Here is a 24,070-nt window from a genome sequence, read left to right as displayed (position 1 = left end):
ACTGTTTAAACTCTTTGATTCGAAACTAGTAATCAATATATTTTTATGGAGATTGATAACAAAGTGGTAGTAATGACTGCTTCAAGTCAGAACAAAAATGACCTCTCTAAGTCAAAATGCATTAAAAAGGGACATAAATCTTATTAGAATATGAAGATATTAAGTCACAATATTTTGTGCAAAAGCTGACCTGTGGAAGTCATTTTATGATAAATTAAAGTCTGACATAAACTGACCTGTACAAGTCATAGTCTGTTGAGTGCAAGAAGGGAGACAACACTTACATCAAATTATATCTGACCTATGGAAGTCATTTTATTCTGACTTGTTTATGTCAGAGCTCTGACTGTATAAGATGGTACCAAAGGCAAAATAACATCACCATCCAAAAACAGAAAATTAACAATAGGTAACGGAAAATGGTCCTTCCGTACAAACAGAAAAAATCTTCTGAAGAAACATGAAAACCATTTAATTTTTGTAGTTCTACCAGCTATAATTTTGTTTAAAAATCAATGTAAATGTTTTTATTAGGTAGATTCATGGATTTTTTTGTGAAACATTTTCTGATGAACTTAAAAACATGTTAAAGGGGGGGGGGGCATTAGCTACTAGATAATGTAAGATATTTTATTAGAATAAAATCCAAACAATTGCATTGCTACTGAATACAAACTCAAGTAAACAGTAAACAATACAATGTGTATCAATTACAATAAAAGTTAAAATAAAGACTTCATGCCTCCCCCTTTAAATTTTTCGTAAAATTAGTATTTTAATTTATGAATATCCATATAAGGCAGTGTTCCTGACCTATAAAAATTATTACTAAAAAGTTACTGTGGATTCATTATTATTCATTGGATACTAATTTTTGTGGGTACAGGCAAACCACAAAATTAGATGTTCAACGAATAACAAATTTTCTGGCTTATATTTGTACTTTGTTAAAACCACGAAATTAAATACCCACGATCATGCAAATTTTCTTAATCCCATATCTGCCATTTTTCGAAAGTGCCCATTGGCGTTTTAGTGCGTGACAACAATTTCAAAGGTCAAATTCTTTGCGACGAATTTTGTGTGTGCTGTTTTGTGGTCTAGAAAAAGTGTCATACATGTACTTGTATAATGAGCTTACAAGCCTTCTTCTTGGGTTTATTTGAATGATTCTAGTTATTATATCAGTAGAAAAGATGAACATGAATCTATAAGACCAGGATTTATTTTCATGTGTAAAGATATTAAATGATTGTTGGCTTTTCCAATTTAGAATTATGCACAAAGAAGGACCTTTATCAAGTTAGGAACAACACCTAGGAGTAACCCCTCAATATCAGGCCATTAAAACCCACTTTTTAACAAATGAGCACATATTGATACTATCTGAAGAAATTTTCCCTAAGAACTACAAATGTATACATCTTATGATCTATCTATACAGGGTTTCCCCTGGGTCAATTATTTTTTTCGCCACCTCTTTCGCCAAAACAATATATTTTTCGCCACTTTATTATTTTTTTCGCCATGTAACACAAATATATCTTTCTTTTGAATTCCCCTCCCTCAAACCTAAATAAGATTACTTTGCCCCATTGCTTTCTAAGATTACTTTCTAAAACTATTCTTACGGTCTGTATTGTAATAAATAAAAATACTAAACATTTACCTTATAAAAAAAAAAGAACTGTATAGGGAAAATTGATTATATTTGAACAACTTTAAAAGAAGGGGACCACTTATTTTTGAAATTAAAGAAGATATAAATCCTGGAATATAGTCTTGGTTACCTGAAAATGTCACAGTTCTTTGGGAAAGTTTAAAAAAAATAATAACATGTGTCCTTTTGTACTAAGAAGTGTTTTTTACAACAAAACAAAAGTTTTTTTATCACTTGACATTGATCCCTCATGTAAGGTGTAGTCATAACATTGAAGGGTTATTTTTATTCGAGGGGTTGTTCCCAACCTTTTGAATAAATTTCTTTATGAAGACAGTTTTCTTTTCTAGACCATCGTCAATACATGTGTAAGTACAACTATGCTTGAAACATGCGTGTCACTGAAAGGACTTGAAAGTACCCACTCCAATCAATTATCGATATCAAAGTTAAATGATAAAGTTTTAAATTAGAGACCTTTCTTGCTTTTGAACATTATCCTTCATAGGCAAGTTTTCTTTTCTGGACTATCATTAAAAGAAGGAGAAGAGTCGTCAAAATTTTGCTTCAAACACGTGCGTCGCAAAGTGGTTAATAGATCCTTTAAGTGACATGTAACGAACGCCATTCAACCATATCATTTTGTCATTACAATCAAAACCTTTATTAATTAGTCATTTGATGTCCATAGGCATAAAATGCAATCAGCTGATTATTGATTTTCTGTCAAAATCTTAACAAGTTCAAGGTGAATTCCGAGTATTGTCTGACCAGGTAAAGACCGAGAAATCCGAAAAGAAGTAAACAAACAAGATGGTTGAAAATAAATCGTTTTATATATTTCTTTCGCCAATGACGAATTTTAATCGCCACAATTATTATTTTTTCGCAAATTGCGAAAATGGCGACCGCCAGCGGAAACCCTGTATCTATATATTACATGTATATGTTCAACACATGTACAATAATTTTGAAATGTTCTTAGACTTACTGTATATCTTATTTATTATTCAAAATAATTGGACCCATCAATTAGCAAAATGATTAGAAAAAAATTTCGAAATATAATGTCTAGTGAATTTTCCCATTTTTAAGTTAAAAAATTTAAATTTTTCTAATTTATTTTTTTACAAAAGTAAACTGACCCCTTTTCTTAGGGACAGTCACTCATTTAAGGGATACTTTTCATGTGGGGGGGGGGGGGGGGGGTGTTCCAAACCTGTTTGTTTGATCCTTGTGAAAAATAAAGAATAGTACATTGTACTTTAAATGAAATGGTAATGTAGTTGAATACATACATGACATAAATAGCACATATGTTAAAGCAAGTTTTTAAATGTCAATAAATTAGTGAATAAACTGCTATTTATTCCCTTTATGGTAGTACTGCATCATTGAATTTTGTCATTCAGCCATGTTTTTATTCTTAATCTGTGTAAGAACCTCATTGAAGGTGAAAAATCACCTGCCATATGAAGTTCACGTTTTACAATTCTGACTAACACACAGATGAGGAATACAACACAAGTTCAAAATCTAGCATGTTAGAATAATCTTGAGAGAAAACATTTTTGATAATTTGATCACAAGAACACTGAATTTGATTGGCTGAACACGATTGTCTTCCCTTGGACACAGTTCAAAATCGGGAACAATGAAATTTTTCGTGTAGATTTTCACAAAATCGTGTTTTAAAGGTCTTTTCACGATCACAATCGTGTCAAAGGGTCAAAATCTTGAAAGTTGACAGGTATGTAATCCACGAAAATAAATGAATCCACAGTATCAGCGATCAGTTTCAGTGATCAAAATTTAGCATTTTATTGTTGATGGCTGTTGTGATTCAAAAATCATGTAAGCATTGTAAATGTCAATATTTTACCCTTTAATATAGATCTGAAGGACGCCTCCGGGTGCGGGAATTTCTCGCTACATTGAAGACCTGTTGGTGACCCTCTGCTGTTGTTTTTTATTTGGGCGGGTTGTTGTCTCTTTGACACATTCCCCATTTCCATTCTCAATTTTATCATAGATATATTGTAGAATTAAGTTATCAAGCTCTTACTGTTTGATTTCATGTGAAGTCCTCATTTAATGATGTTATTACTATAGCCCATAAAACTGAGGATATCTATTGAGTAGGTGCAGTCTACTGTATTTATCATTGCTAAAAATAACAAAGTCATACATTTTTTCTAGTGAAAATACTGTAGAATGACCTGAGAAGATGGAAAAGAAACAAAGGATTTTACTTAAAAAACTTGAGAGTGTGAAAAGTGAAACGTTAAATTTATGTTCTAAAATTAAAAACAATGTTCATGATGTAGATACCATTGCTTACACTAATGCATGTTGTGATATAGAGGAAGCTTTAGATCTCCTACAAAGAGTATCAGGTCTGTTCAAAACAGTAATTAAGGACAATAATAATGATAATACTGAAGAGGAAACTGAATGCTTTTCTAATGATGAGAGTTTATTTTCGGATCCAGCTTCAGATAAAACAGAATCAGGCAATGTAACAACAAAAACTTGTGATCCAACAAGACAACAAAAAACAACAACATGTGATCCATCAAGACAACAACAGACAACAACATGTGATCCTACAAGAGATTCTGATTCAACAGATGATTTAGAGAACTTTGATAACTACACTATTGATGATGAACCTGCCACATCTACATCAACGGCAATACAAAGTAACACAAAAGAGGTGGTGAAAAATGTAAGATTTATAATCAATGATTGTAAAATTATTAAGCAGATTTTGACCAAAGAATTGTATCAATCTAATACCAAATATACAAATTGTGGTCGTAGGCATTAACTTAAGTACGTCATGTATTCAGTTTTATATTTTAATATACATCTGTATTTACATGATTTATGTAAAGTTATAGTACAAAAAATCCACTTGCTACATGTAGGAGATTATTAAGGCAGATTTTATAGTAAAACTTGGTACATGTACATGAAATAAAATATATTACAATTTCAAACATATGCAGTCAATATAAAACATGAATTTTTATACCAACCAGCCTTTAGAGGCTTATGACGCACTGTCATTTATGTACGAAAAATTACATGAATAAATTTCAAAATCATATCAATCCTTTTTATATCTGAGGCTTAATTCTTGTATATATAAATGTTGAATACATACATTTTTGTAGATATAGGAAGATGTGGTATGAGTGCCAATGAGACAGCTCTCCATCCAAGTAACAATTTATAATGTACACCATTATAGGTCAAGGTACTGCCTTCAACACAGAGCATTGGCTCACACCAAACAGCTAGCTATAAAGGGCCCCCAAAACAACTAGTGTAAAACCATTCAAACTGGTACACCAATGGTCTAATCTATATAAAAATACATGATATGAACACAACATAAGCAAAATACTTTTCTGGTCAACCATCAACACATTTCATTCTACAATACACAATTGTATATTCATACGTGACAAACAATAAAATGTATCTAAGACAGACTGTTAAATGTCCATAGTCGATAAGAATATGAATAAATGTTATTGAAGTCAAATGTATCGAAGATCTGTCACGCATACATTTATATTCCTTGTTCTTAATTTTTAGCACTTACCTCATTTTCCTTGTTGATCTTATTCTTGTGTACCAAAACTAGTTTTGGAACAGCCCTTAATTTAAAAGCTCTGTTATTTTTTGTCTGTTGCATATACATGTACATAAAATTGAGAAAGGAAATGGTGAATATGTCAAAGCGACAACCACCCGACCATAGAGCAAACAACAGCCGAAGGCAACCAATGGGTCTTCAATGTAGCGAGAATTCCCGCACCCGTAGGTGTCCTTCAGCTGGCCCCTAAAATATGCATAATAGTACAGTGATAATGGACGTCATACTAAACTCCGAATTATACACAAGAAACTAAAATTTAAAATCATACAAGACTAACAAAGGCCAGAGGCTCCTGACTTGGGACAGGCGCAAAATTGCGGCGGGGTTAAACATGTTTATGAGATCTCAACCCTCCCCCTATACCTCTAGCCAATGTAGAAAAGTAAAAGAATAACAATACGCACATTAAAATTCAGTTCAAGAGAAGTCCGAGTCTGATGTCAAAAGATGTAACAAAAGAAAATAAATAAAATGACAATAATACATAAATAACAACAGACTACTAGCAGTTAACTGACATGCCAGCTCCAGACCTCAATTAAACTGATTGAAAGATTATGTCTTCATCATATGAATATCAGGTACAATCCCTCCCGTTAGGGGTTTAGTATCATACTATCATAAAATATATGAGAAGAACATAACCCGTGTCATGCCAACAACTGTTTTTTTAGAAATAAATGTGTTTAGTTCCGATGCAAAGACCCTATCAGTGAATCAATGTTAAAGCCAAAATATGCAATCTTTAATGACCTGACAACAGTATCGTAACTATATCCCCTTTTAATAAGTCTATTTAAAGGTTTTGTTAGTTTCTGAGCAGAATACTGACATTTTTGTGCTTTATAAAGAATATTTCCATAAAATTTTGGATGTGAAATACCTGAACGTATAAGATGTCTGCATGTTGAGTTATATTTACGAATTATTTCCTTATACCGGTGATAAAATTTAGTAAATGTTTTGACCAGTTTGTGATATCGAAAACATGTATATTTGACAAATCTTCTTGTCAGCAGTATTGTTCCACTTCAAAACTTTATTGAAATTTCATATACATTGTTGTATATTATTGCAAAAATATTTTGAGAGCAAAATAAATTAATTAAAAGTATGTACCACAGCGCAAAGTTTAGATGTATTCCCTAAATATCTTTATTTATGGTAAAAGATCATTGAAAGAAAGACCCTTAATCAACAAACAAATAACTTAAAATATTTCTTTCCTGCTTCTGTATATAAAACAAAGCAATAAATGAATGTGTATTACCTTATAATATTTTTTTTTATAATATTTCAGAAAGAAGACGAATTTGATGATGATGATGATTTTGATGATTCTGTTTTATTGGTATGTAATTAGTTTTCAAATTTTTAGAAATTAATCTTGACTTGAGAGATAAAAAACCCCAAAGAAATGATAAACTTTGATATGACATATTGTAAATGTTAATAAGGCTAAACTACTACTCAATGTATAAATACTTCATTTACCATGGGTAGAACCTTGATTTTAACTATCAATAACCTTTCTATACATCAGAAAATCAAGTGTTATAAAGATAATTGATCAGTTATCAGGGTCAGATTTGCAAATACAAATTTTCAAACAAAAGTTTGAGTGGAAAACATCTACTTGAAATAATACCAAATTTTCTTGGCTGTCTCGATTTTATTATATAACATGTATAAAGAAATAATCAATTATGATGATACATGTAGTTGTTTTTTTTAGGCAATTTGATAAAATGCTCCAATTTTGTTTTTACAGGAAGTACAGGTGGATGAACCAGAAGAGGAAGATGTGGATGATGAAGATGAAGATGAAGATGATGGTACTGATATAAATGTCTCTTTACTTTATACTCTTTGCACTAAATGGTCAATTTATATAGTTTTATCAGAAATGTCACAATGGCTAAGCCTGCAGTTACAGACCAGAAATTTCATTTTTTTTCATCTTATTTTGCAAGAAATACTGAATCTGATTCCATTCATATTTGAGTTAAAATTTACTTTTACAAAAAACTAAGATTAGTATGATGCTATCTGTGTAAAGTTAGAAATGTGAATGAGACCTTTACAAATCGTTACATTGTTATTAACTTTACCTTTAAAGAGTTTTCGTTTCTGTTGTATACTCTAATAACATTCATCATTATTTTTCATCTTCACCTATAGTTGCCGTCTTGTAAAAATAAGCACCAGGTTTTTATGCGCAGCTTTTAAAACTATTTAACTACCAATCTCACGGATTTTCCAACCCTCATTATGGGTCATGTCACCAAAGCGAAGTTGCACAAGGTGTGCCCTTTGTATAAACAGACTAATATATTTTCCCCAAAGCCAACGTTTCACGAATTCCCAATTGCATGAGCCCTGGGCCCCTTCTAAGCACTAGGAAAATCACTGAATCTTGTTCATAAGAAATGCAGTATTTCACTTAAAGAAACATAAAATTTCCCTAAAACCTTCTTCACAAAGCTATGCAACCTTTTATTGTAATTGATCTGTATTATCCTGACCTATTTTTTATCTGATTTTCAAGTTTTACATGCTGATATTTTTATTTCTACTTTAATTTTAGATCCACAGAATCAACCTCAAGATGGCAGATTTCAAAATATTTTGAAGCAGTACTTTGGATACTCAAAGTTTAGACCGTAGGTTTATTTAAGTTAATTATAATGCTTTCATTTACTCAAAACAATATCAGAGGTGTCTATGATATCCAACCCTCTTTGAGTGTATGATGCCATTAGATTTATTCTGAGCAGGTTTAATCAACAATTTTAAGACAAACTGTACTTCATTGCTAAGTACAAGGATTTCAATAATTAGAGGAAAGAATAATCTACTCAAGTCTTGTGTCTGAGTATTGTGACATACATCCCTAATAACTTTTTCATAAAAAAAACCCTTGTAGGGTCAAATTCAGATTCAGGTTATTGACCTTTGTGTACTACCAAAACATGCCTATTCTACATCAATATGTGAAGAAACATAACATACAGAAGTTTATTTTTTATTTTTTATGGGCAATATGTTTTCTGGTCATACGTCTGTTCATCTGTCCGTCTGTCTAGCTTCAGGTTAAAGTTTTTGGTTGATGTAGTTTTTGATGAAGTTAAAGTCCTATTAACTTGAAACTTATTACACATGTTCCCTATGATATGATATTTCTAATTTTAATACCAAATGAAATTTGACCACAAATTTCATGGTCTACTGAACATAGGAAATGATAGTGCCAGTAGGGCATCCATGTACTTTGGACACATTCTTGTTCTTTTTAAACTAAACTAAGTAATGTGGACTGTTGTAGTGTTGTTGATGAATTTGATTACCAAAATTTCTTTTTTAAAGCTTGTCCTAATTTGCTCTAAAACACAGGAAATGCTTTAATACATCAACACAAATTTGTGAAAATGTAGAATATCTAGACTAGAATGTTTCTTAAAAAGTTTTTAATACTATTATTACTTAAACTGTTTTATCTTTGAATATTAAGAAGTGTTGCTTAGACTGCTATAGACTTTTTTCTTTTGTTTCTGGGGCCTCGATGGCCGAGTGGTCTAAGTAGTTCTACGACTGTACTCAATAGCTAGTCAACACTGAGGTTGTGAGTTCAAACCCCGCTCGTGTGGGTGCACTCACCTTCAATCTTAATTGAGTAGGGTTGTCAGTTTTCCTATCGAAGGTCAGTGGTTTTCTCTGGGCACTCTGGTTTCCTCCTTCTTCATTTATAAATAAGTTTCTGTACTAAATGAAAGTTTTGTATTTTAATAAAAAGGAAGTTTTATGGACAGAAATTTTTCGTTTTCATCAGTTTTTTTGTTGTTCTTTTTGTTTATCAAAAGTTACTGTACCTTGTGAGTTTTTTTCAGCATGTGATGCGTTGGTCTGTAATTTTGTCGTCGTTCAATCATTAAAAAAAGAAGACATATATGCTGTTGATATTAGAATTTGTTAAGATATTTTAGCAGGAGCAATATTTTAGCTGAAATCAGTATATTTGCTTTATCCTTAAGAAATATTTTCATATACAATGTCTTAGTGAAAAATTGAAGAAGGATTTCTTTAGAGCTTGTCTCACAGAAAACCGTGCAAAAGTGTCCAGTGGTGAATTTCGCGGAAACTCTTGAAATTTGGTACACACAACACTAAGGTCATGCAAATTTCACTTGTAAACGTTTTTGCTTAAATTTTATCGGATAGCAGAGATTTGAAGTGCATCTACTTACACCCTTAACAGGAAATTTATTAGATTTTTCATTTTGTAGGATGCAGTGGAAGATCATTAACTCTGTAGTAAATGAAAAGAGAGATAACTGTGTAATCATGGCAACAGGTTTGTAAAAACAATGTGTTTCTTACTGTTGAATAGCAAATCAGAGGATTTTATAATGAATAAAATAACATCTTATCTTATATTAATGAATTAAGAGGGGAAAATCAAGTTAATGCTTTTTCACACTACTATATGAACCAATGCTAAAAGATAAATAAATTTATGATTTTTTTTTAAAGGGCAAACTAAGGGATTGTTCAATAACTAGGAAAATAACATCATTTTAACTTGGATATATCAGATAAGATGTGCCAACTCATAATTCTAAAAATTTTTATGTGTTTGTTTAATACATTTCAAGGGGAAATATCTTATAAATCAATTCTTTTTATAAGTTTATCAATAGATTTGTGTTTGAACAGTTACATGTGAACAAATATATTTGTTTGTTTTGCAGGTTATGGGAAGAGCTTGTGTTACCAGTATCCTTCAGTGTACACAGGAAAAACTACAGTAGTTGTCTCCCCTCTGATATCACTGATGCAAGACCAAGTCTTGGGGCTGAAGTGAGCATTTTAAGATTGACTAGTAATATATTTAATAGACAAGAATATCCAACCTTACAATATCAAATTATCAGCTAAAATCAAAAATTTGAAGTCCTTTCAGGAAGAACAAATCTCCATCAAAGTGATGCCTTGTTTTTAGTAGTTTTACCTGTCGATCAATAAAACTTATTTATCATACACTGTTTATTATATTCAACTCAGTAATATAAGGAATGAAGCAATATTTTGAAAATAACAAAACTAATTTATTGAGTTAAAATGGAAAAATTACTTAGTATTCCTTTGTAAATTTGTCAGTTGTTTTATATCTATGTAAAATTGTCAGTTGACCTTAGATATCATATTTTTAGAGTTAAGGGCACTGGAACATCAATAAGTTTTACAAAGTTAATGCATTCTTTTATTACAGAGTGGCCAATATTGAAGCCTGTTTACTTGGATCTGCACAGGAGAACACTGGCCAAGTTCTTAAAGATTTGTACAAGTAAGTTATAAAATTGAATTTTATACATCTATAGGCTAAAAAGGTAGGATGTTTATGACTTCCACATAATAAGTTCCCTACAATCTTATAATTATAACTGATAAGAATACATATTGGACTTTTAATACCCCAATAAAATTTCTAAAAGAAGCATTCATTTCTTAAAATGATAGTAGATCAATTAGATATAAGAAGATGTGGTATGAGATCCAATAAGACAACTCTCCATCCAAGTCACAATTTATAAAAGTAAACCATTATAGATCAAAGTATGGTCTTCAACACAGAGTCTTGGCTCAAACCGAACAGCAAGCTATAAAGAGCCCCAAAAATATGAGTGTGAAACCATTCAAACAAGAAAACCAACGGTCTAATCTATATAAAAAATTGAGAAACAAAAAACAATTATGAACCATATCAACAAACGACAACTACTGAACATCTGATTCCTGACTTGGACAGGTGCAAACAATTGCAGCGGGATTAAACATTTTAATGGTACCAAACCTTCACCCTCATCTGACACAGCAGTGTAACATCACAACATAGAAAGACACACTATAAAATATCATTTGAAATGGATGAACTCAATCAAAAGACATATTAACACAAGTGAACATTGAAAAGGATTGAAAATTAATTAGTGTCTAGAAGGCAGGCAAAAGAAGGTATTAAACTACAACACCAGAGAACTGTGTTGCAGATCATTATAAATATTGAACAATGCAAAGTTTCATATGAGGACAAAGTCCCCTATAACAGTAAAAAATTCAATAAAAAAAAAAAAAAAAAAAATCGGGGAAAATTTCCCGAATTTTTCATTGTATTAAATCAAAATCGTTCAATTTTTTTTTGTCGCGTTTTTTTAATTTCGGGATCTGCGCAGAACACACAACTCTACTTCCTTCTTTCGGTCTTGTTGTCGTGAGATTTGATTAGTCTAGTAAAATATAGGAACTCAAGGAACACAATACCAATATTTCATTTTTAATCATTCTTTGTCATTGGTATGAATAAACGTTACCTGATGCATTGCGTTTCTTTGTTTACATTGAACATGACGTCATAACTTAAATAACGTCACAAGTAAAATCCCTTACAACAGAACCAAAATCGGAAACGTTACGGTATTTCCGTTTCTTTTTTTTTAACAAATATTTAAGTTGCAAAAAAAATAATTGAAACAAACATCGTCCCCATTTACAGGTAATGCCTGCCTCATATTAAAGTGGAATATATCAAGAGAAAAACATATTCTTAATTTAAATAGTTATAATTTTACCCCTAACTATCTGGTAAATGTTAAAGTGTTCTGTTACTTTATTTAAGAGGTAAATACAGATTAGTGTACATCACACCAGAGTTTGTCTGTGCTGGTATGGATAAACTGGACAAATTACACAACACAGTCGGTAAGATATATCACATAGTTAAGTACCTATATATAAGTATACTGTATTATTATACCATTGCTCTCTTGGGCATCCAGTATAGAGTGATGGGAAATCCTTCCATCTATTTCTTCATTCAGGTCATGTTTGATTTTAATGATTTTTATTTTGTCAGTCGGGAATTATTCTCCTTAGGTGATCGAAAAATGCTGCTTTGTGTAAACTTAAATGTACGCTAATCCTTCTAAAATTTAAATATGGTATTGTCATGAAAAATTATGGTCTATATTGTAGTCTTTATAAAAAATTATTAAGCTTGAAGTAAACTGGCTATTTTTGCTTCAAAACTTAAAACAGTTTAGTCTATGTATTTGCAAAAATTAATTTCTCACCCCATATGGTAATTACTAACCCTAATTATATAATTTGTATTTCGTAACTATCAAACTATAAATGTAACTAATAGTATCTCAAGGTCAAGGATCAGTAAATAAACTAGTCCATAGATTTTTTTAAAACTTAGAATTCAGTTAGATATTGAAAATATACATCAGAAAATGTAAAAAAAAGTATATGTCACCAACTTTGTTTTCAAGAAAAATCCATTTTTAAAATGGTCCGAGAGGGTACTAAATTACATTGAATATATAGGGTAAATCTATATTTTTCTTCTACAATTTTCGGTTTCTAGTATAAATCACGAGAACCGCTCCATAGAATTTTTTTTTAAATTAATATTTTTTTTACCTTTGTCTTACGAATTAGATGATATTAAAAAAAAATATGGTCACCGACTTCGTTTTCCCTGTAGAAGCGACGCAAACCCAACATTTTGACAAAAAAAAACATAAAAATTCGTGACGTCGTAATTTTTATTATATAACGTCAAGTTATCTTGCTAATAATTTCCAACGTTCTTCGTGTTGATTATGCCCATTATTCTGTATTCCGTAAACCCCAATCAGACCCTCTTTTATGGAACATTTTAAAAAGAAATTATACGTTGTAAAAATGTGATACAAGTATGTTCATTATCAATATACATATCTAAAACAATTACTAATTCCGACAAAAATAGGTTTTAAGTACATGAACGCAAAAATGGTAAAATCTTAAAAATAGAAATCATCAGGGTTACTGTATACAAGTTGACGCAATAAAAGATGTAATTGAAGCTATATTTTTTATGCCCCCTCAACTACCCCTGTACATCTGTCCGTCCGTTATTCCGTCTGACCGCCCGTCCTTCCGTCCGTCCGTCCGTCCCCCTTTATAGTTTATAGTTTTTCCGCAAAACATCTAGTTTGAATCCTAGAACGTACTTTGCTGTCTGCATGTGGTCAGGGTTTTGATCCTTATTTATATTTGCTCTTATGAGAGATAGTTGAACTTTGTCATTTTTGGGTAACCAATTCATAAATCTCTTAGACTATCTTGTAAGTCATCTGTTTACACTTTAACTCCATTCCGATATATGATTTGGCCACTTTTGAAAAAAAACGTTTTTTTTTAGCAGCGGAACATGTAAAAGCTTGTGTTTTGGTACTATATCTGACACGACGACAGAACGTGTTCTGTCCATATACTGCTGCTTAACATCGAATATATAAACAAACATTATATCAATGATTCTACAAATTCTTGAAAGAGTGTCGTGTGTTTTTTTTTATACATCTTCAAGTTAACAAGTAAAACACGCAGACAAACTGACATCTTTGTTAATATCTTATTTGTTCTGTATAAAATTTATTGTATACAAGTCTACATAAACGTTTTAAAAAGTCTACTAAATGGTTATTGTTTCATAAGTGTACATATGTATGCTCGAAGTATATATAGAATCAGTACATGATACACAACATGCGACAAATAAAGGGGGGGGGGTAGTAATGACAGGAAACTAAATTAAACTAAGGCTTTGATGAATGTAAACTTTAATAAAACTGGAAGTTACATAAGGGGAACAGGAAAATAAGAATATATTGCATCACTTACAACAACCTTTAATTGACCAGTGATTTTTTATTCATTACTGACCAGCAACATCGAGATAATCCAACGATTTTTAAGGGTCTATATGAAGTGTGGACCTAAATGTTCTTTATCTTTATTTAGATATAATGCTTATTCTGTAAAATCTTCAATTAACGATTTTGTTAAATTCTGTACATGGTCTACACTATTATATTAAATAATTATTTTATTTTCCGTTGTTATTCTTTATAATTTTGCAAACTTTTTTATTCAATTTTGACATTCGCCAGTATTCCTTATTCTGCAACTCCCTTTGAGATCTAATTATATGTGACAATAAATTATTGTGCTTCTCTCTCTGAATTTTGCTTTCAATTAATTTAAGTGCATTATATAGTTTAGTGCCATCTATGATCATCTATGACTGACTGACAGCAGCAACGAATTGTGGTTCATTTCCTTCTCTTTAATTTGAAAATATTTTTACTTGTTCCTACTGGTGTGATAATTTTCAAAATATGGGAGAATCTTACCGTACAATACTAAGTTTTAACTTTAGTATTAATCTCGTAAACTTGCACCCCTTCTGCTTATTTTCTGCTAGACGATGCCTTTTCCCAGTGAATATAGGGTTTTTGAAAGGACAGTTTTGACATACTACATATAGAATACTTCCTAGACCACACTGTTTTTTCTCATCACAATAGTGAGCAACAGTTTTCACACTTGTTTTAACTGGTCGGCAGATATCACAGTACAAACTCTACCACCCTACGTACTGATTTTCATTTTGAAGATCGTCTTCAGGACTGTTTTCATATTCATTTTCAATTTCTAATATTAGAAAAACAAGTTCATTCTCCTAGAAGTAACATACTTTCCGTCAAATTTACCGTTGACATTGTCCCAACGAAAAGTCGCCGGGTGCAATTTTAACATTGCAAAATCTGGTCAAAGGGACGTAATTCGTACAAAACGTCGCAATATTTCGCTGAATCCGCTAGACGGCGTTCATTTACTGTTACTTGACCTTAAAATGAATATGTGAATAGAAGTAGGACATCCTAGTCTTTTAACATTTTCCAGAATAACAGCCCTTTTCACAAGAAATTTTAAATTCTTTTAGGTATACAGTAATAGATTTGAATAAAAATCTACATTAAGCTGCTTTTGTTAAAAAGTATTACATTAAAGATTATATTTGGTGGTAACTAAAAAATGAAATATGATGATATATATTCAACTCTACAAACAGTTTTTTAAAGTATTGTTTTATATTTAGAAATTGTTTAATTTATTTACAGGGATAGATTTGATAGCTATAGATGAAGCACATTGTGTGTCACAATGGGGTCATGACTTTCGATCATCATACAGATCACTAGGTAACCTGAAGCACAGATTTCCTGATGTAAGTATCAACAAAGGTACAAATTAATCAATCAATATGATAACAATATAAACTGTTAATAATGTTTTCATTAGGGATTCAGATTAGTTTTCTGACAATTTTAAGATGAAACTAAATGAATGACTATTAAAACACATCTACAATTATGTAATTTAGACATATATATTTGATTTTCAGATTGTCTCTGGATTGTATCTTATTTGGTACCATTATGCTGTTGGAAGGTTTGGCAGATTTTCTCGCTTCTACATAACTGTGGAAAATCATTCTGTGATCCTTCTTTCATTCCTGTTTGGGGTTTACATCTTGTAACAAGCTGTGAATAATGTCCCAAGTCGAAGCATCATAATTTATCCTAGCTACCATAAATGCAGATTTCTATATACAAACTATGTACAATGTATGATTACTCCAGAGACAGTAATTGGCTATCCTGAGAGAGTAATTTGCCATTTCAGAAACGGAAGGCCTATGGGTAAAATGATTATTCTTGAAATTTTGGTGTACGAACACTGGATTTTTGGCCAATGACGAATCATTATATTTTTCGTAAACTGATAAAAATAATTTGGCTTACATTTCACCCCCAATGCATCAGATGCTGAAAGGGCAAATTGGATTTTACTCCAGGTTGTACTTACTTTATGGTTATGTAGACAATGTAAATTATAGGCATGAGAATAAAACAGTTATTAAATATTTATGTTTATTATTTAAAAGGTGAGGGAAATTTATATACACACACAAAAATGTCCTATGAACTAAAGGCCAAGTTGTCTCTGTCGTATATATTTGATAGATACAAAAAGTAATACAGCAACTATATTTGGATATATTGAATGTTTGAAAGGTGAATATTTTTGTTTGTCAGGGCTCACTTGATCTTGAACTTTTATGAATATTTGATCATATTGAGTTTATGTGAAACCTGTAGTTCAGCCTTAATTAAAATCAGTACAATAGGCCAGACATTTCAACTTCAGCACAAGCGCTCTTGACATTTAAAGAATGCAGCATTTGCATGATCACCTCATGAGCCAGATAGGGCTAAAATATTGAACAAGCATACATTTATTTACTTTAATACATTATTTTTTAAAGCTGTGTATTTTTTGTATTATGTCATTTTCTTTATTTTACATTGTTTAGATACCTATTATGGCTTTGACAGCCACAGCCACACAAGAAGTTAGACGAGATATTTGTAGAAGTTTGAATTTGAAAGACCCAGTGACAACTTGTACAGGCTTTGATAGGTATAATCAATATGTGTCACTTGTAAATTATGTAAACTTTAAACTCTCAACATTTAACTTAAAGACTATTGTTGGTGGAGAAATTTATCTGGAAGCAAATTAAATGATTTACGATCTAACATGTAGTATTTATTGAATTATTCACATAACAAAATAAGCTCATAATATCTACATAATGATTTCTATACGAGCTATGAATACTGACAGGGGAGATAATTTTGTCACAAAAGGTTTTTACCTTTATTATAAAGAACTAGAGTATACACAAGGTTTATAATTTATGAAATTGATAAAGACGCTTTCTAAAAATTCTGTGTTTTTCCAAATATTGACTGTCTTCAATACTGAAGATTGGATACTTTGGGCATGAATATCAATTATCAGTTCCAGTTTAAAGATTTGCTTTAATCTTCTGCAAATTTGGAAATTGTGTAAATTTTTATTAGTATATTACCGGTAGGTATTTTCAATCATTAATGAAAATCTTTCAAGGTTTTACTGCAATTGAGATATTTTTGCTTTTGATATTTCAAAAGAACTTGTGTTGCTAAAATATTAATTTTAGATTTGGCTATACTTAACTTATTAAGGGGGCTTGCGGATATAATCCATTTTTTTTGGAAAATGACGCAGTCATTGTTCCATTACTGGCGACCTGAACTTCATTACATTTCTCTGCCTACCGCGCTTGGTTTCGTATTTACTATTTTCTATACAAACTGGAATTTGCTTGTGTTATCATTATGCATGAGAGGTCATTGTGTAGTAATCAGCCAGGAACCAGTTTACAAACTAACTGGTTTCTGCTTGTATTCCACTACACTCGAACAAAGTGTTGTAGTTTGACGGGAACCAGTTTAGAATTTGTAAACTACAAAACGTAATCGGTTATTGTTCATTCCGTTTTGGTGTTTCATACCGACTTTTATGGTTTGAATAAGCTTAAGACCCTTCAAACATTAATGTGATAGGTATATTAAAGACTGTTTTACAAAAGGATGGAACTGTTTTGCTTTCAAAGTCTTACTTTAGTGATATCTGTTATGTACGGATTTCCACTTTCACCGGTTAATTTCTTCTTTTACACGTGCTTTTGAAACTTCCTGTTTAAACATCCCAAGTTTTAAGAAAATTGTTTTTGGAGTGAATTTAACTTATTTTAACAATCATGAAGCGTTCCAGAATCATTTTCAAGCAGTTTCTTCTTCTCTTTGATGATGGAAAATAGGTTATTCTCAAGAAAATACCGCAAACGATCGCAGAGGAGTTGAAACGTACAAGTCAAGTCGGCACCTGGTTAAATTGGCATCTAGTCAAATCGGCACCTATTTGACGTCAATTCTGCATCCAATAATATTTGTTATAATATTTTCTATTCAATTAATTAATAACTGTTACCAAGTACATAGTGAATATGTTGTTGTGTATAAAGGTAAACAACGAAGCCCTTACCCAAGCTGTTGTTTTAACAATTAGACAATTATTAAAATAAAATGGAAAACTATGAGTCCCTTTCAATAAATCAAACTTTCATGCCAAATAATAAGCAAATTTAAGGTGTTTTTTTTTCAGTAAAGTTTAAAAAGCATTAAACAAACAATCCTGTAAAATGCTCAACTGGTTTAAATAATGCATAAACATATCCAATATCTCATGTATTAGTCCAAATAATTATGACGTCTGGCAAGGCTATTTTATTTTTTTTTCTGTGATGTCTTCCTATGAAGTTCGTAGGAAGGCGTCCCAGAAAAAAATTAACATAGCCTTGCGGTCATAGAAAGGTGTCCCAGAATAAAATTAAAAAAGCCTTGCCAGACGTAATAATTATTTTGACTACTCATATATATATCATTAAAAATACACCAAAAAAGTCATTAAGTTGAGAAAAATAAATATATACAAAATGTACATGAACACCCAAAAATGTGAAAGTTAGTATTTAACTCTTTTTGCTTAAATACTGAAAAAAATTCTGGCAACCCCTTACTTATTTTTTACTCTTTTTGCTTAAAATACTGTTAAAATTTATATTTAACATGGGTGACGAATTGACTAAATCAGGTGTCGATTTAACCAGGTGCTGATTTGTCCAGGTGCCAATTTAACCAGGTGCCGGTTTGACTAGAATTCTTTGACAAATGTTTGAAATTACCTGAGTTTCATTAGACCTTTGATAACAGTAACAAAAAGATTATTTACTTAATATTTTGTGGGAGAAGGGGGTTCAGACTATGTGGTATCAGGTCTGTTCGCGCCCAATACACTTTCGCACCCTACACGTTCGCACCTCGCACGTTCGCACCCAAGGTCCGTTTGCACTCTACTCATTCGCGCCCAATTTTAATTCAAATTCAAGTTGAATAATTGGAAAATCATGATTGTTGTTTTAAATTGCTTTGGTGTAAATACTGAATGTATTTATAGCTTGGTATGAGTAAAACATTGAAGATTTTTAAGGAAAAACACAAAAGATAATTGTTTTTAACAGCTTGGTCCCTTTGATCTGAAACAACGAAACAATAAAATATAGGAACCAAAATATAGCAATCCACTATTATAACCAAAACATGATAAAATCTATTCAACACACAGAAAAAAACATAGTCAGAATCTCACTTCATTTTGAAAGAAGTCAATGAAACAAAGTTATAGCAATACACTAACAAAACATGATTAAGAGTTATTCAACACAAAATAAAACGTTGACAAAATACCACTTTATTTAGAAAGGATTATTATAATTTTTAACAATACGCTATCTAAAACATGATTAAGATTTATTCAACACAAAAAAAAATGCTGTCTCACTTTATTTTGAGACAATGACAACAATTATACTTATAAGAAAACACTTGCTTACAGAGTTATTAAACACAAAACCAATTAAGATTGGGTGCGAACATGTAGGGTGTGAAAGTGAAAGGGGCGAACATGAGTGGGCGCGAACGGACCCGGATTCAGACTATGTACCAGTGAGAATATTTCTACGGTATTTATTTGTACAATTCAGGTAGTCTTGACCTATTCATTTGTCTTAAAAAACAGCCAGTTGTCACCTTCACTTCACACACACACACATATACGAATATCAATTATATGCTTACGAGACATGTTGCATTGTTAAACTAATTACGGTATGTGAAAATCAAGACTTGCATAAAAACTATCCCAATATTAGAGACAGTGGCTTCATTTTTCTTTAGAGCTTTCAGCTCTTTGATTAAATATTAGATTTCGCTATTTTTTCTATAAATGAACTTGATCATATACTTTATGGAAAAACTAAATAAAAAAATGGAGTCACTTTTCATTTACGCTCACAATCTGCTTTCGAAAGAAGCATGCATTTTTTATGGTACTTTTTTCTGTTGAACTAATAGAAAAAATAGAGGAAATATTGAAATAAAAATAGAAACAAATTACAGAAATCACTTAGATTTTACAATTATACAGCTTATTTGTGAAAATGATAAAAATATATGTCACCGATGAGTTAAAAGAGGGATTTTAATGCCAAAAATGACATTTTTGTATTAATCGAGCCTCCTTAATGCTAGCAATGGCAAACACTGAAAACAAATTAAACATTGGCATTATTTTCCCTGTGATTGTAATAATAAAACTTTTTATTTTAAACCACATTTTAATATCCACTTTTCAGACCCAATTTGTTCCTGTCTGTGAGTAGTAAATCAGGTGATCCATCAAAGGACCTAAAAACTCATATGACGAGAAATGGATCAAAATTTGAATTTGAGGGATCAACAATAATATACTGTCCTACTAAAAAGGCTACCATGGAAACTACTGCTGTTCTGAAAGGTTTGGAAGCTTATTGTATTGCATTTAAAAAAAAAATTTAGAAGTTATTACTACAAAATTTAGAATATATTTACAATTGGTGTTCTACTATGTGGTTATACATTGTGAATTAAGGAAATCAGCTATAGGGTTAAGATCAATGAGCTAGAAACTCAATAACACAAGCTATCAAACATTTAAATCATTGGCCCACTTTTTGGAAAAGGGTTTCAAATTGTATGGCTAGGTAATAAGTGAAATAAGAAATGCTCTGACAGTAAAACAGACAGAAAAGTTAAAATATCAACAAGTAAATTCATTTTATGATATTTGTTTATATACTGAATAAATCTGTCCTTTGTTTTTGTTTAAATTTTTAGAACAATTGATTTTGAATTTTTGAAATCGTTTTGTATTCAAAACAAATTTCAGTACTAGGAATAAGGAAAAAGGATTTGGGTATAATGTATATTCAAAAGTCACCTACAGTATTTCTTTCATATTAGGTATGAATGTAGCCACTCTCCCGTACCATGCTGGGTTGAGCTTAGAGGCAAGGAAAGAAGCCCACTATAAATTTGTGAATGATAAAGTTCAGGTAAAAACAGCAAAGATAATTTCATTGAGTAATCATTAATTAAATTTGTTATAGAGCATACTTAGAACTCTCAGTCAGACACAAATAAGCTATAGGAAAAAGAAGCGATGGATTTAGGGGTCATATGATATTGTTACTATAAATAGATAAAAATTGGAAAAAATGGTTTCTTATGGTACCTTGAGTTACTTTTGTTATTGTAATATAAAACTGTGTTAGATGGAAGATATAGGGAATGGGGAAGATCCTATTGATTTTCACGCCAAAAGTCAAGGCTGCTTAAATTTAATAAAAGGAAAATATTCACATATGTGTTCCACTTTCTGGGATATTTCTTATGGTGAACTTTTTTAGGTATTATAAAGCATAAAAATGATTGACAGTAGAAATGGGAGTAAGTCCATTTAAAAGTCTAGTCAAGAATTATTAGGGATAGCTGTTCATAGAACTTATGAAAACCTTCTATGTATTGAGTTAAAAATAAGGGATTTAGAAGGGCTTTCTGGCTATGGATAAAGTATTGATATCATATGACAATGAGTTATATATTTTACATTTCTATATTTTTCTGATGGACAGATATGATTACTGAAGCTTCCCACTATAAACAGTCTTTATGGTTGTTTTACAAGTCTTTTGTTTACAGTACATGATAATTTTTAAAGGCAGTGCTTTAAGGCCTGACTTTCAAGTCATGAGGTTCATCTTTTCATACGCAATCTATGCAGGGGGTCTTTTGGCCAGAAATAGATCCGGAAATGTTCGAATTTCTCCTCTTCTTTTTATGGTATGATATGGTTTTTGTTTCTTTCATTTACATTTGGGACTAAAGAAACGATCAGTGTGTATTGTTCGTTTTATAGAACTTGTTATTAATGTGTATTTTGCATTATAAGCAGTCAACCTGACTACAAACTATCATTATTTGTATTCCGTGTGGAAAGAGGTCGGGTCAATTTCGAGTGTTATCTGACATCTAAAGATTTTTTATTTAGTTCAGACGTTGATATAACAATAAAAAGTCGACTGAACATGATTAATATTGCATCTTCTATAATTCAAAGCGGAATTCGGTTTATAAACGAGAAACCGTAAAGCGTTTTCAATTTCGGTATTAGTTATGTATGTTGTCTACGTATTATCCTGGTTCTGGTATTAGCTATTTGATATATCTGATGTGTAACATTACGATCAGGTACCAGCCAATCTACGTGTGTATGTGTACATGATTTCCCGCCAAAATGACCGACTTACAGCTATGGAAAAATAGTCCATAAACGTTCCGTATAATGATATGCAAATTCATAATTAATCGTAACTTTTTTTTATCTTTATATAATAAATATAACAAAATGGATTCCACAAAATTGAAAATAGCATTATTTTACGAGGATTTCTAATATTTTTTTCACTTCCGGGCGCAGTAATACGTATGTTTTGAAGAAACTCGAAGAAATTGACAAAGTGAATTGAGAAGGAAACGGATAGATATACATGTACGTCCTTGCTATCAGGTAAAACAATTTAAATGTACAGAAAAAACACATTTACTTCACACAAATAGTACAGGCTTAAGCATTTTATTGTCTTATACACGACTGTAGTCTAGTGTTTAAACGACGGCGGTGACCTACAAGGTACGGGTCATACTGGGTCAAGTCTAAATATGTAAACATATCCACGTGCTATCAGGTAGAAAGCATCGTAATGCAATATCTACAATTTTTTCCTCCTTTATACATCGTTTAACCAGATATATTTCTCTTTCAAATACACTTAAACACGGGTTGTATGTACGTATCTTTTCTAGTGTTTTCTTGTCCTTATTAAAGTTCATTTGTTGATGTTTAAATATTTTTGAACGACTGAACACAGGAGTGAATGAATGCAACAATTATATATACTGAAGACTTAGGCTGTACAATGATAGTGTACGTATATCATACTGATAATTATTCTAGCAGTAATTATGTTAATTTAGGATGTAATGACAGGAATTCATGAGCTATGCATCAGGCTTTCTGAAAAAATATCAATGACAATGATTGATTGATTGTTGGTTGCTTTACGCCGCATTAGCACAATCAATGACAATGTAAACAGGAACAAAACATTGACACGAATGATGCTCTCTTCTATGTTATAGTTATTTAGGTATGTGTGTTGCACAAGTTTCAAAAAAACTTAAGTTATAAAACTTTTTTTCAGGGCACAAACCCACTTTAAAGAGACTTGTCTACTGCCATATCCATCCTATTTTCATGCACCATTTGCAAGCAAGAGACTGAATGGTTTGCAAAATTAAAAATCAGGACGGTGTCCAATTAAACCAAAAGAACTAAACTGGATGAATATTGTAGGAGAAATCTAGAGGAAAGTTTTGATTTGTGAAATTGGTTTTCCTGAAAAGCCATTCATCCTAGCCTGCAGAAAGGAACTATAACTGTCCACCACCAACTGACGAGCTAATGTTGAGCTTCACATATGGAATTACTCAAATACCATCAATGTCTATGTTTTCAGCACAGATTTCACAAGTTATGACACAGCTGTGCTTTTTTTTTTATACCTGTTAAAGAGTTGTATACTAAATTTAATTTTTTTTATCAATAAATATATCTTGTGTCATTTAAGAACTTGTATTTTGCCAAAAGTTCATTTTGCTTTGGTATATAGAATTGAATTACAATTGTTCATGTTATTGGAATGCATATAAAAATAAGGAGATGTGGTACAATGTATATACATGATATTTAGTGAGTTTATCAAGCAAAAGTGAATAAGAAATAGGTATAAGCAGTTACAGGTACTACTGTACAATCTCAAACAATGAGAAAAACTCATACCGTAAAGAGAATTTCATATTTACAAGTAAGTTTTGTTTTTGCGTTGAATAATTTTCTTCTATTGTTTTAATTGCAATATGGGAAGTGGTTAAAATGCTAATGAGACAGCTGTTATGGCC

General features: G+C 31.2%; 1 protein-coding gene across 1 annotated transcript in view; it reads left to right on the top strand.

Annotated features, from left to right (window-relative positions):
• Positions 1 to 24,070, top strand: part of LOC139513556 (bifunctional 3'-5' exonuclease/ATP-dependent helicase WRN-like) — a 65,136-nt gene that overhangs the window by 8,146 nt on the left and 32,920 nt on the right. The window contains exons 2-13 of the mRNA XM_071302180.1: positions 3,860 to 4,388; positions 6,631 to 6,681; positions 7,102 to 7,165; positions 7,918 to 7,993; positions 9,614 to 9,681; positions 10,079 to 10,187; positions 10,600 to 10,674; positions 12,004 to 12,086; positions 15,344 to 15,450; positions 16,600 to 16,706; positions 20,368 to 20,528; positions 21,014 to 21,105. Of these exons, the coding sequence (XP_071158281.1) occupies positions 3,888 to 4,388; positions 6,631 to 6,681; positions 7,102 to 7,165; positions 7,918 to 7,993; positions 9,614 to 9,681; positions 10,079 to 10,187; positions 10,600 to 10,674; positions 12,004 to 12,086; positions 15,344 to 15,450; positions 16,600 to 16,706; positions 20,368 to 20,528; positions 21,014 to 21,105 (1,494 nt within the window). The 5' untranslated portion in view covers positions 3,860 to 3,887. The remainder of the gene's footprint in view (positions 1 to 3,859; positions 4,389 to 6,630; positions 6,682 to 7,101; positions 7,166 to 7,917; positions 7,994 to 9,613; positions 9,682 to 10,078; positions 10,188 to 10,599; positions 10,675 to 12,003; positions 12,087 to 15,343; positions 15,451 to 16,599; positions 16,707 to 20,367; positions 20,529 to 21,013; positions 21,106 to 24,070) is intronic.

Source organism: Mytilus edulis, chromosome 2 (assembly GCF_963676685.1).
Source record: "Mytilus edulis chromosome 2, xbMytEdul2.2, whole genome shotgun sequence".
Lineage (NCBI taxonomy): Eukaryota > Metazoa > Mollusca > Bivalvia > Mytilida > Mytilidae > Mytilus > Mytilus edulis.
The sequence above is the reverse complement of the archived record's forward strand: the minus strand, read 5'-3'. Positions and strand labels throughout refer to the sequence as shown.